General features: G+C 38.7%; 1 protein-coding gene across 1 annotated transcript in view; it reads right to left on the bottom strand.

The window, feature by feature from the left end:
- The window catches only part of LOC123519985 (diuretic hormone receptor-like), a 104,386-nt gene that overhangs the window by 41,427 nt on the left and 50,459 nt on the right, over positions 1-12,500 (bottom strand). Inside the window, exon 3 of the mRNA XM_045281747.1 lies at positions 8,843-9,044. Coding sequence (XP_045137682.1) covers positions 8,843-9,044 — 202 coding nt within the window. The remainder of the gene's footprint in view (positions 1-8,842; positions 9,045-12,500) is intronic.

Below are 12,500 nucleotides of genomic sequence, written 5' to 3'. Positions count from 1 at the left end.
AAGGTAGTGTGTGGCATCATTGCCCAATATGATGTTGCACCTGCCATGTTTAAAAAGACGTCAGTTGTAAATCGACAGGTAGAGGCGCTCACTAGGCAGGAAGGAATGTATTTTTTTTATTTGTGGCACCACTTCTGTTTGGACAGAACTTTGTATACTCGTGATGGCTTACACCTTAACTGTGTGGGGAAGGCGAAGTTAGGTAGAGTTTTAGGTGAATGTTTAGCTACATGCCTCGCCCCCCAAAGATAGGCCAAGGGAGCACAGCTGAGGAGTACACGCTTAGAGTAGTCAGTGATGAGTTAGTTGCCAATGTAATTGACAACGACCATACAGCTCCCAAAACAGAGGAACTACCAAACGTAGATAGGCAAGAAGAGACAGGTGAGTCGTCATCGGTGCCAGTGACAAACGAGCAAGAAACACAAGAGGAGGATTTTCACCAAGCAAATCGCGTATCAGAGCAGCTGAAAAGCATGTGAAAACTTTGAAAGGCCTAACCTTATTTTACACGAATGCTCGAAGTATAATTAAAAAAAGAGACGAACTCGTAGCATATGCAAGGTCGGAAAATCTTGATATAATAAGTATAACAGAGACATGGCTAAACATCTATGAAAAAAACTTAATCTCCGAGGCTAACATTCCTGGCTACAATATGTTTCTTAATTGTAGAATAAACAAAAGAGGCGGTGGAGTAATAATGTATATAAAAAACAGTATGAGTGCTATTGAATTCAATAAAGCAGAACAGCCTATTAATCGGTATATGTCAAACTGAAAATAAATGAAAAACACATAATAGTCGCGACTATAACGACCTCCTAAAATGACGCCTGATAATGACAAAATGTTATGTAACGAAATTGAAACAATACTTAAAACAAAGACGTCCTTTATATGTGGAGATTTTAACCTACCACACATTAACTGGAAAATTTTAACATCCGATAACGAGGGATCCAGATTACTCAACGTGGTGAGAAAGTTATACCTTTCTCAATTTGTAAGAGAACCCACACTAGACAATAACATCTTAGATATCGTATTAGCTTCAGACGCTGATTTGATAAATACCTGTGAAGTGGGTGAAGTTTTAGCTAACAGCGATCATAAAATTATACGATGTAATATTAACTGCGAGGTAGACATAAAAGAAAACGCACTTTTAGTCCCTAACTATAAGAAAGGTAACACGCTAAGACTTAAATTAGAATTACAAAGAATTAATTGGCAAACAGTCTTCGCAAACAAAGACATGGAGCAGATGTGTTCAGCCTTTACTAACATTCTCCTTGAAACAGAAAGTAAATGGATTCCACAAGTTAGAAAACGAATAAATAGCACAAAAAATCCCCAATGGATGACACACACTATAAAACACATCATCGCCAGGAAAAAGAGCTTATATGCTAAATATAAACGAACTAAATCTGATAACGATTACAGCAATTATATTACCACCAAAAGATGTTGTGAGAGAGAGATAAGGAAGTCGAAGCGCAATCTCGAAATAAATATATCAAGGCAAGCAAAACAAATCCTAAAAGTTTTTCCAATACATTCGTAGTAAAAAGACTGTCAAAGAAAAATTGGGCCGATAAAGATAATAATAACACACTTGTGAGTGATAGTAAAGCCATGGCAACAATCCTAAATAACTTTTTCACAGCGTGTTTATCACAGAAGACTTTTCGACCTTGCCAACCGCGATCAACATGTATAGAGGATCTGAAAATGAAAAGCTGATAATAGACGAAATTAGCGAAGACGATATAGCCAAATACCTGCGCAACCTTGACCCCAATAAGAGCACAGGGCTGATAGATTATCAACGAGGCTATTAAGAGAATGTCAAGAACAGCTGGTGTTACCTCTTAAATTACTTTATAATAGATCGTTGCAGGAAAGAAAAGTACCAAGTCACTGGAAATGCGCTAATGTCACGCCAATATTCAAGAAGGGCAACAAAAGTGATGCTGGTAATTATAGGCCCATCAGTCTCACCTCGGTAGTTATAAAAAATAATTAGAGACAAAATTATTTCCTTTCTAGACAGCCACAAATTGATATTAGACTCACAACATGGTTTCAGGAACAACAGATCATGCCTAACGAATCTCCTAGAATTTTTCAATGACATATTCTCTAATTATGATGACAGAGCTCCATCCGACATAATTTATCTTGACTTCAGGAAAGCTTTTGATACAGTCCCACACAAACGTCTCTTAATTAAACTGAAAGCCCACGGGATGGGAGAGCAGTTGTGTGGATGGATTGATAGTTGGCTAACTAATAGAAAGCAAAGAGTTGTTATAAATGGAGAAGCTTCTGACTGGCTTCGAGTTACGAGTGGTGTTCCCCGGAGTGCTGTTTTGGGTTCATTACTTTTCTTGATGTACATAAATGACAGACTGCAGCATCGTATCAAAAATATCAAAATTCGCCGACGACACTAAACTAGGTAGTAAAGTACGCACGAGAGACGACTGTGATGCCATCCAACGGGATTTAGACAACCTTAGTAGCTGGAGTGACAAATGGCTTTTAAATTATAATGGAGATAAGTGCAAAGTAATGCACATCGGCCAAAACAATGTGAAATATAATTACAAATTACATGGACGAAAGGGACCTGGGAATACTCATAACCAATGATCTGAAATGTGCTGCACAATGTTCGGCTTCAAGTCGTAAAGAAAAACTGTCTTAGGATTTATTGCTCGTAATTTTGATTATAAAACCCCTGAAGTCATAACGCATCTTTATACATCATTAGTGAAACTGCATTTGGAATACGCGGTTCAGTTCCGTTCTCCATGCTATCAAAAGACATTAATAAATTAGAGAGCGTTCAAAGACGAGCAACGAAACTAATCCCCGGAATACGTGGCCTGTCATATGAAGAACGTCTCAAAAGACTAGATATGTTCTCCCTCAGAGATCGTCGCATCCGAGGTGACCTCATTCAAACGTTTAAAATACTTAAAAATATAGATAAGATCGATTATGAAAATCTTTTTGAGCTTTCGCAATCAGTAACGAGAAATAACGGCTTGAAGCTTAAAGGACAGCGATTTAATACTGATTTGCGAAGAAACTTTTTTAACGTAAGAATAGTTGAACACTGGAACAAGCTGCCAGCGTCCGTCGTCCAAGTTAACACGGTAGCTACGTTCAAAAGTAAATTAGACAAGTTTTATAAAGAAAATGGTTTCCGATAATTTTTTTTTTTTTTTTTTTTGTGGTAGTAGTAGTTTACACTAAATATCACTTTCTCTTAGCAATAGTAGTAGCTACATTGGTACTCTTTTTTTCCCATCTTTCCTGTATAAATTTCCCCGATTGTCCTTCTCAGCAATCGAGGTGTATTTTTCGTTTTATTTCTTGCCGGGTAACACCGGAGGGAGTGGTGGGTGGGGAAGAGCTTCATCTGTTCTATCCGTACCTCCTACTAAGTATGTAGCTTCTGTAGATGTAGTATAGTAAACGAGTGACCTCGTCATAGGTCGCAAGGCCTCTTGTCACTCGTCTCTCCTATGTATCCTCCTCCTCCTCCTCCTCCTCCTCCTCCTCCTCCTCCTCCTCCTCCTCCTCCTTATCATCATCATCATCATCATCATCATCATCATTATCAACACTATTATTACTATGAGATGTATATGAAAACCAAATAGAAAATGCCAGATTTGACTGGAGAAAAAGATGTGGAATCTTAGTCATTTATCAGACACTGGGTGAGTATGACCCTGGATGTCGTTGTTAGGTGTGTTGTAAGCGTATTGGACTGAAAATACTCATCATCACTCGCAGTTCAAAACTAAGTAGATCCTCTAAGTCGGTAGGTGACTGTGTTCCTTCCCTCAGTGATCATAAAAGCAATAAGCCGCTGGTGTGGTCAGGTTGTCTAAACTTTGTTCAAGCTTATTCTTTTTTTCCTTTATGCAAGAGGGAAACTTGACAAGGGCAAGAAAACATTTAAAATAGGCCCACCTGAATGTAAGCACCCTAAAAGAAGAGTAAAGAACTAGCCGAAAGTCTGAGACAAATGTCTTGAAACCTCCCTCTTAAGAGAAGTCAAGTCGTTGGACGATGGAAATACAGAAGCAGGCAGGGAGATTAAGAGTTTAACAAAAAAAGGCATCTATGATTGAGAATACTGTTTAACTCTTGTATTAGAGAGTTGGACAAAATACGGATGAAAGGAAGAAGAAAGCCTTGTGAAGCGAGGCCACAGGTGGACGGGAGGCATGCAGGTAACAAGATCAGTAGAGCAGTTAGCATGAAAATAGCGATAGAAGATAGAAAGAGATGAGACATTTCAGCGGTGAGAAACAGGCTGAAGACAGTCAGTCCGAGGAGGAGTTGATGAGACGAAAATCTTTTGATTCCAGCTATCTAATAAAACTGTATAAGTGGAGCCCTCCAAACTTGCGAAGAGTACTCCATACAAGGACGGATAAGGCCCTTGTACAGAGTTAGCAGTTGGAGGGGCGAGAAAAACTGGCGGAGACGCCTCAGAACGCCTGACTTCATAGAAGCTGTTTTAGCAAGAGATGAGATGTGAAGTGTCCAGTTAAGATTATGAGTAAAGAACAGACCGAAGATATTCAGTGAAGAAGAGAGACAGTTGAGTGTCACTGAAGAAGAGGGGATAGTTATCTAAAAGGTTGTGTCGAGTTGATAGATAGAGGAATTGAGTTTTTGAGGCATTGAACACTAATAAATTTTCTCTGTCCCAATCAGAAATCTTTGAAACATCAGACGTCGGGCGTTCTGTGGTGTCTGCGTGATCTCTTGACTTCCTAAAGAGTTGGTTGTCTCTGAAAGGACGTGGAAAGATGTAGGGTGGTATCATTAGCGTAGGAGTGTATAGGGCAAATATTTGGTTAAGATCATTAGTGAATAATAGAAAGAGAGTGGGTGACATGACAGAACCCTGAGGAACACCACAGTTAATAGATTTAGGAGAAGAACAGCGGCTGTCAGAAAGGAAACTTAAGATAAAGTTGCAGAGAGAAGGATAGAAACCGTAGGAGGTCAGTTTTGAAATAAAAGCTTTGTGCCAGACTCTATCAAAACTTTTGATATGCCTAACGTGACAGCAAAAGTTTCACCGAAATTTCTAAAAGAGGTTGACCATGACTCATTAAGAAATGCCAGAAGATCACCAGTAGTACTACTTTGACAGAAGCCATACTGGATTGTGAAGTGACAGATGTTTGAGAATCATCCTATTGAGGATAGATTAAAAAACTTTAGATAAGCAATAGATTAAAGCTATATGGCGGTAGTTTGAGGGATTAGAACGGTCACCCGTTTTAGGAACAGGCTGAATGTAGGCAAACTTCCAGCAAGAAGGAAAGGTAGAAGTCGATAGACATAGTTGAAAGAGTTTGGCCAGGCAAGGTGGAAGCATGGAAGCACAGTTTTTTAGAACAATAGAAGGAACCCCATCTTTTCTATAACCCTTCCGAAGGTTTAGGTTAGTGAGGGCATGGAAAACATCATTAGGAAGAACCTTGATTGAAGACATGAAATAATCAGAGGTAGGAGGAGAGGAGGGACAAACCCAGAATCTTCCAAGGTGGAGTTGTTGGCAAAGATTTGAGAGAAGAGTTCAGCTTTAGAAACAGATGAGGAGATGGCAGTGGTGCCACCAGGATGAAATAAAGGAAGAAAAGATGAAGAAGTAAAGTTATTGGAGATGTTTTTGGGCAGATTCCAGAGGTCACGAGGGAGTTAGAGTTTGAAAGATATTGACATTTTCTATTTATGAAAGAGTGTTTGACAAGTTGAAGAACAGACTTGGCATGATTCCGGACAGAAATATAAAGTGCATGAGATTCGGGAGATGAAAAGCTCAAGTATCTTTTGTGGGCAACCTCTCTTATCATGTATAGCAAGACAGGCTGTGTTAAACCAAGGTTTAGAAGGTATTAGGTTGAGAAATGTACGTCTTCATGCCAGGTACTATCACCTCTGTTTTGCGTTCAGCACACAGAGATGGATCTCTGACAAAACAATAATCATTCCAGGGAAAGTCAACATAATACTTCCTCAGGTCTGCCCAACTGGCAGAGGCAAAGCGCCAAGAGGCGCCTCTGTATTCGGCGATCCTGAGGAGGAATGAGAAATAGGGCAAAATACAGAAATGAGATTGTGATCGGAAGAGCCCAACGGAGAAGATAGGGTCAGCATATTGGTATTGGGCTAGGGTGATCTTGACTAATACACTGATCAGATCAGATTATTTATTATTTTATTTTATCAACTGTCAGGTTTACATTTTTTTTATTTTAGGAATGGAATGAATGATATAATATGGAATAGTGTATATGTATTATGTATGTATTTGTGAATTGTCAGTGTAGAAAGCAATGAAATATAAGAAAGTGCTTGTGTGTACAGCGTATATGATGGAATGTGATAATTGTAATATGTAGAAAAAAGTATATAAAAAAAGAAAACGAGTGTCAGGCACAACAGAACATAGAATGAGTGAAATGGATGACTAAGATGACCACTGCAAGCATGAGGAGAAGGATTAGAGGTAAGGAAAATATCAAGAATGTTGCGCATATCTCCTAGTCGGTCAGGAATGCGAGTAGGGTGTTGCACTAGTTGCTCTAGGTCATGGAGGATAGCAAAATTGAAGGCTAGTTCACCAGGATAGTCAGTGATGGGAAAGAAAAGCCAAAGCTAGTGGTGAACATTGAAATCTTCAAGGAATGGAGATATATGCGAAAGGATAGAGGGATAGAAAGTGCTGCACTTGAGAAGTTAAATAGTCAAAGAATTTACTATAGTCAGAAGAGCTAGGGGAGAGATAGACAGCACAGATAAATTTAGTTAGAGAGTGACTATTGAGTCGAAGCCGGATGGTGGAAAATTCGGAAGATTCAAGAGTGTGGGCACTATAGTAAGTTAAGTCGTTGTGGACATAGACTCAACATCCAGGTTTGGAAAGAAAATGAGGATAGAGAAAGTAGGAGGGAACAGAAAAGGGATTACTGCCAGTTACCTCAGACAGCTGTGTTTCGATGAGGAAAAAAGATAAGGTTTAGTAGAGGAGAGGTGGTGTTCTACAGACTGAAAAATAGATCTAAGACCGCGAGTGTTGCAGAAGTTAAATGAAGATAAAGTTGAGGGAGATGTCAAGACATCTTGGGTCGTCAACGAGAGAGCAGTCCGACCTGGGGGCATTTCTGGTCCCCTCCCCTGAAGGGGACTCCGAGGCTGGAATTGGAGTCGCCATTTTTTATTTTGAATTTTAGGTGAAAGATGTGTGTGTGGTAAATGCATGTAGTTTTGTGAGAAGGAGAGTTGTCCTTATAGGGCAGGCTGTGACTGCCCCCGTGAGTTGTGAGACACTAAAGGAAACGTTCAGCGAGATCACAACCAACTTTAATGGGAAGTTCATAGCACCTGAACTAGTGGTATTAGACCTCGCTGGAAGTAAATTATCGTTTCGTTAGGTGTCTACTACCTCCTCCTGTGTGTTTTGTGAACAGTTGAAAGCTTGTTGCCTCAGTTCCATAATGCAGTCTTTGTTGAAAATTTGAATTCTCTATAAAGCTCTGAAACACGTGCAGTTGTAACACGAGCAAGTTAAATGCAAATTCTGACTAACTTTGAAGTGCCTGTAACAGATTGTGGTACAGTGGAACCATGCGTGCTTTGGGGTCCGAGGGGTCTCCACGCGCACGGGTTCGAATCCTGTCCACGGTCAGAGTGTAGGTTGGGTTTCCTCACTTGGGGTAATGGTTTCCTAGCGGGTGGGCTTTGAGATAGGAGGTACTCCAAAAAGTATCCCCTTTAGCCCAGAAATTCCCGTGAAAAGCCCACATGGTATAAATAAAAAAAAAAAAAAAGGAAAATTGCTATCCGTTATAGCATTTTTATTGCAAACTGAAAGCGATGTAGGGGAATCGAACTATTTCCACCTTAAATGCTCTAATTGAAAAAAAAAAAAAAGCTAACCTTATGTTTCTTACTCCCAACTAGTAACTCTCTGTACAAGGGACTTATTCGCCCATGTATGGACTACTCTTTGCATATGTTGGGGGCCGAGTTCCACTCACACAGTTTTATTAGATAGGGTAGAATATAAAGCTTTTCGTCTCATCAATTCCTCTCCTCTGACTGACATTTTCAGCCTCTTTCTCACCGCCGCAATGTTGCATCTCTTGCTATCTTCTACCGCTATTTTCATGTCAACTATTCTCCTGATCTTGCTAACTGCATACCTCCCTTCCTCCTGTGGCCTCGCTGCACAAGATTTTCTTCTTTCTCTCACCCCTACTCTGTCCAAGTCTCTAATACAAGAGTTAACCAGTACTCCCAATCATTCACTCTGGTAAACTCTGGAACTCTCTACCTTGCTTTTTTATTTCCGTCTTCCTTTGACTTGATCTGATTTAAGAGGGAGGTTTCCTTTGGGTAACTGTCTCGGACCTACACGGAGACTGGTATTATGTTTTTTTTTTTTTTTTCATAGTATACTCTTTCTCTTGCCTTTTGCATTGAAAAAAAATAAAAATTGTTTAGTGACAATTGACTATATGTAATTCCGAAAGGGATATATATATATATATATATATATATATATATATATATATATATATATATATATATATATATACATACATAGAAAGGATTTTCAGATAATTTATAAATATTTTCTTCTTACGTTCTTGTTAGTCGTAACAATAGCAGCAGCAACAAGAACAACAGCAAGTACCACCACTACCACCACCACCACCACCACCACTTCTAATACCAAACATTTTTATACAAATAAACAAAGAAACCTAATATCAAACAGGCACACACTTACTTAAATGACATGAAGATCCAGAGGGCGAGTGCCACGGCTGCCAGGCTGAGGGAGTTGCCCACGTAGAAGATGGTCTGTGTGGTACTGACGGAGGCGCTGACGTGGCTGCCGGGCGGGTTGGTGATGGCGTTGAGACAGTAGTCGTAGAAGGAGCGGCTTGACCACGTCCCGTTCGCGTAACAGTAGAGAGTGGCGTTATTTTCTGGCGGGAACATAATGAAGGGGAGGTCATTTTGTAGTAGTAGTAGTAGTAGTAGTTGTTGTAGTAGTAGTAGTAGTAGTAGTAGTAGTAGTAGTAGTAGTAGTTGTTGTTTTAGTAGTAGTAGTAGTAGTTGTTGTAGGAGTATTAGTAGTAGTTGTAGTAGTGATAGTAGTAGTAGTAGTAGTAGTAGTAGTAGTAGTTGTTGTATTAGTAGTAGCAGTAGTAGTAGTAATGTCAATGGAAAAAAAATAGGGTTAAGTTTTGTCCATTATTGAAATTAATTTCTCAACCCTCTCAATATTCGTCACATTATTGCATCTCTTGTTTCGCAGTTATATTCACTGTCACTGCTCTTCTGAATCGACTTACAACTTTACCTCTCCTATGCTTCCATCCACACAACTTGAATAACCACAACCCATATTTTGTCCACCTTAATCCAACACTGAAAAAGTATAGAATTTATGGTCTTTTATCTCGTTCCCCAGTAATTAGTGGAACTCACTGCTTCATTTTGTTTTTTTCCTCTTCCTTAAATACGTACAAAGGAGAAGAATAAGTATACCTGCATAGATGAATTAGTTCCAGGAATTTTTCCTTGCAGATTTCCTGGGAGTGGGAAGAAGCAGATTTTTTTCTTTTTTAGCTTTATATATATATATATATATATATATATATATATATATATATATATATATATATATATATATATATATATATATATATCCTCTCCACGCTGAAAACAAAGTAGAGTAATGGCCTTTTTTTTTTTTTGTGGGCGTTGGCGAGTATCTTCGAGTCTCTGTTACTAGAAGTATTACGTACTTCATGACGGCAGCAGTAGTGGACATACGTAGTGGTGGTAGGAAAAAATTGACGGCATTCTTATAATTAATTACCGAACGTGCTTTTTCTTTTTAATTCCGTTTTATGTTTTGTTGTTGTAGGAGGAGTAGGAGGAGAAGCAGGACGATAAATACATTACTAGCTAGGACGGTGGTCATAATTAGCTGAGAAGAATAGAGTTAGGAAAAAATGAAGAGTACTTTTTCCTATGTCGGAACACAAAAATTTTTCTCTCCCTATCTGCCCAACTTAATTATATTATTTTTCATGGAAATTAAGGTCAGAGGCTCCTAAGGGAAAAGAGGGCGAGGGGCGTCCAGGAATACAAGGAAGAATGGATTATGAAAGCGTGCGAGGAAACATGAGATGTGAAAAACTGGGAAGCACAGGACAGAGAGGGAGGGAAACTTGACGGCTGGAAGAAAAAAATGCTGAAAGAATGTGGTGTAGCAAGCTGGGGTTGAGAGAGAGAGAGAGAGAGAGAGAGAGAGAGAGAGAGAGAGAGAGAGAGAGAGAGAGAGAGAGAGAGAGAGAGAGAGAGCCCTTCCCCCACCCACACACACGATGATTAGAATTAATGTACGCTAGACTATATTAAACAAAATGCATTCTTGGTGTCATCGGTAACGTTTGTATTACAGTCAAAATTGATACGCATCGTTTACGAAAGGTAAACTGTTAAAAAAATGTAAAAAGATGGGAAGAGCGTAGGGAATAGGAATATAAAGTACTTACCTATATAAGTGATTTGTTGTTTTAATCGTCTGACTTGTAATGGCGAAATTGATTTCAGTAATACTTGTTTATATGTACGAATAAGATTGGTGAAAAGCATCAGCAAATAAATAAAAAAGGAACGGCTCATAAAGCCATTGCTAATGAAAGAAAGAAATCGAGAGGTTTTTTCTGAATTATTAAATGAAAATTACAAATATTTGAATTAGCGCGTTTATTTGTTTATGTATTTTTTTTCCCATAGTCACATTTAAAATTGTATTTGAATCTGGCAAAGTACTATTTTATTAGGTTTCAAAAGAATCTATAGCAGTTGAAGGGTTAGCCAAACTGTTTTGCTTGACAGTAGAACACGAGTGGTAATGGTAATCTGTTTTTATTCCCAAATGTGGTTGTGTGTTTGCTTGTCTCATCTCAGTCAGTATCTCCTCGTATTGAAGTGTTATATTTGTTTATCTGGCGCCGTAATTCGTCCGCGCGTATCTTCCCATCGTAACTATATTAATTAACAGGTGTTTCTTTCCATATCGTGCAGGGAAGTTCCCCAGAGGGAAATGGTAAAATTTAATATATTTTCATAGCGAACACATCTAACTAGACCTGAAAAAAATTGGATCGTAAAGATTGATGCTGCATTTTATGGAAGGATAGTTATCGAAGTGTGAAATTAATTGTCTTGAATTTTATCGTTTCCTTCGGCGAATTTCATCCTGAAGTTAATGATGTGTTGAGTATTTTTTTTTTATTCATGGTGATATTCGGGTCATTGTACCTCCCAAATTGTGTTTTCTGGATTGCTATTAATAGCTTGTACTGGGAATTGTATGGAATAAAACAACCAGGAGAACGTTACTGGCCATTTCATCGATATTTGAATATTGTCATGATGAGAGAACAGCTCATCTAAAATAGGATATTGAGTGTGTTACCGAGTGAGAGTCAGCAAGGACAGAAGATGGAGCATGGGGAGGGAGCTTCTCGAGCCATGGCTGTACTCTCACTGAATGTTTACTCATGTAAACAGTGATGTAAAGATTGAGATCCAAGTCCGTGTTCTTAGCTTTTCGGCGGCCTGGAAATTTTGACAGGATGTTTTGAAGTATGTCATTCTGATATCCAAAGGTGTCTTTATTGAGAAAACACCCATGAAGATTCCTCTTGTTAGGGCTACTTGTTGTTATAATTACTATTATTGTATTAGATTTTCCTCTTCTTTTTCTTCACCTAACTTAATATGATACAATGATAGTAATAATACTCGTAACAACTACTACTAGCCTTAACTCACTTATTATGTCTATTGTCTTTTGAAAATCTTCCTTTTGAGAGCCCAGTGTTGCAGAATACATTTCTTGGTAGGTGGGAGTGCATAGAAGGGCCAAGTATAGTTCAGTTTATCTTTTCATTGTGTCATTCCAATAGTAGGTTTACATCAACGTTAAATGTTCTCTGGTCGATATGAACTTGTATTCTTAAACACATAAGGATTATATTTGAAAGGTCGGAGATGATAAGTCGGGTTTTATTCTATTCACGACGCAGAATCCTTCCTCAACATTCCTTGCAGTCATGAAAGATCACAATAACTCCCACTAGAGCCTCTTTAAATGTGGTGGAAACGACACGGAAAAGATATAAAAAACGGTGTAGTGGGTGAAAGGGAAACTTGGGGGTGAGTTTAGTGGTTCAACAATGCATACAGAAGGTCGTAATTGTGTTCATGAAAATAGTATCGTAGTAGTTGTAGTAGTAGTAATTGAAGGGGATGGTGGTGGTGATGGTGATATTAGTAGTTAAGTAAAGAATGGGCACAAGGAATAACCAAAAAAATTTCTTCCAGGCTCTCTCTCTAAAAAAAGAAAATATGTATGCAAC

This window comes from Portunus trituberculatus, chromosome 46 (assembly GCF_017591435.1).
Source record: "Portunus trituberculatus isolate SZX2019 chromosome 46, ASM1759143v1, whole genome shotgun sequence".
NCBI lineage: Eukaryota > Metazoa > Arthropoda > Malacostraca > Decapoda > Portunidae > Portunus > Portunus trituberculatus.
Note: the sequence above shows the minus strand (reverse complement) of the source record. Positions and strands in the feature narration are given on the sequence as shown.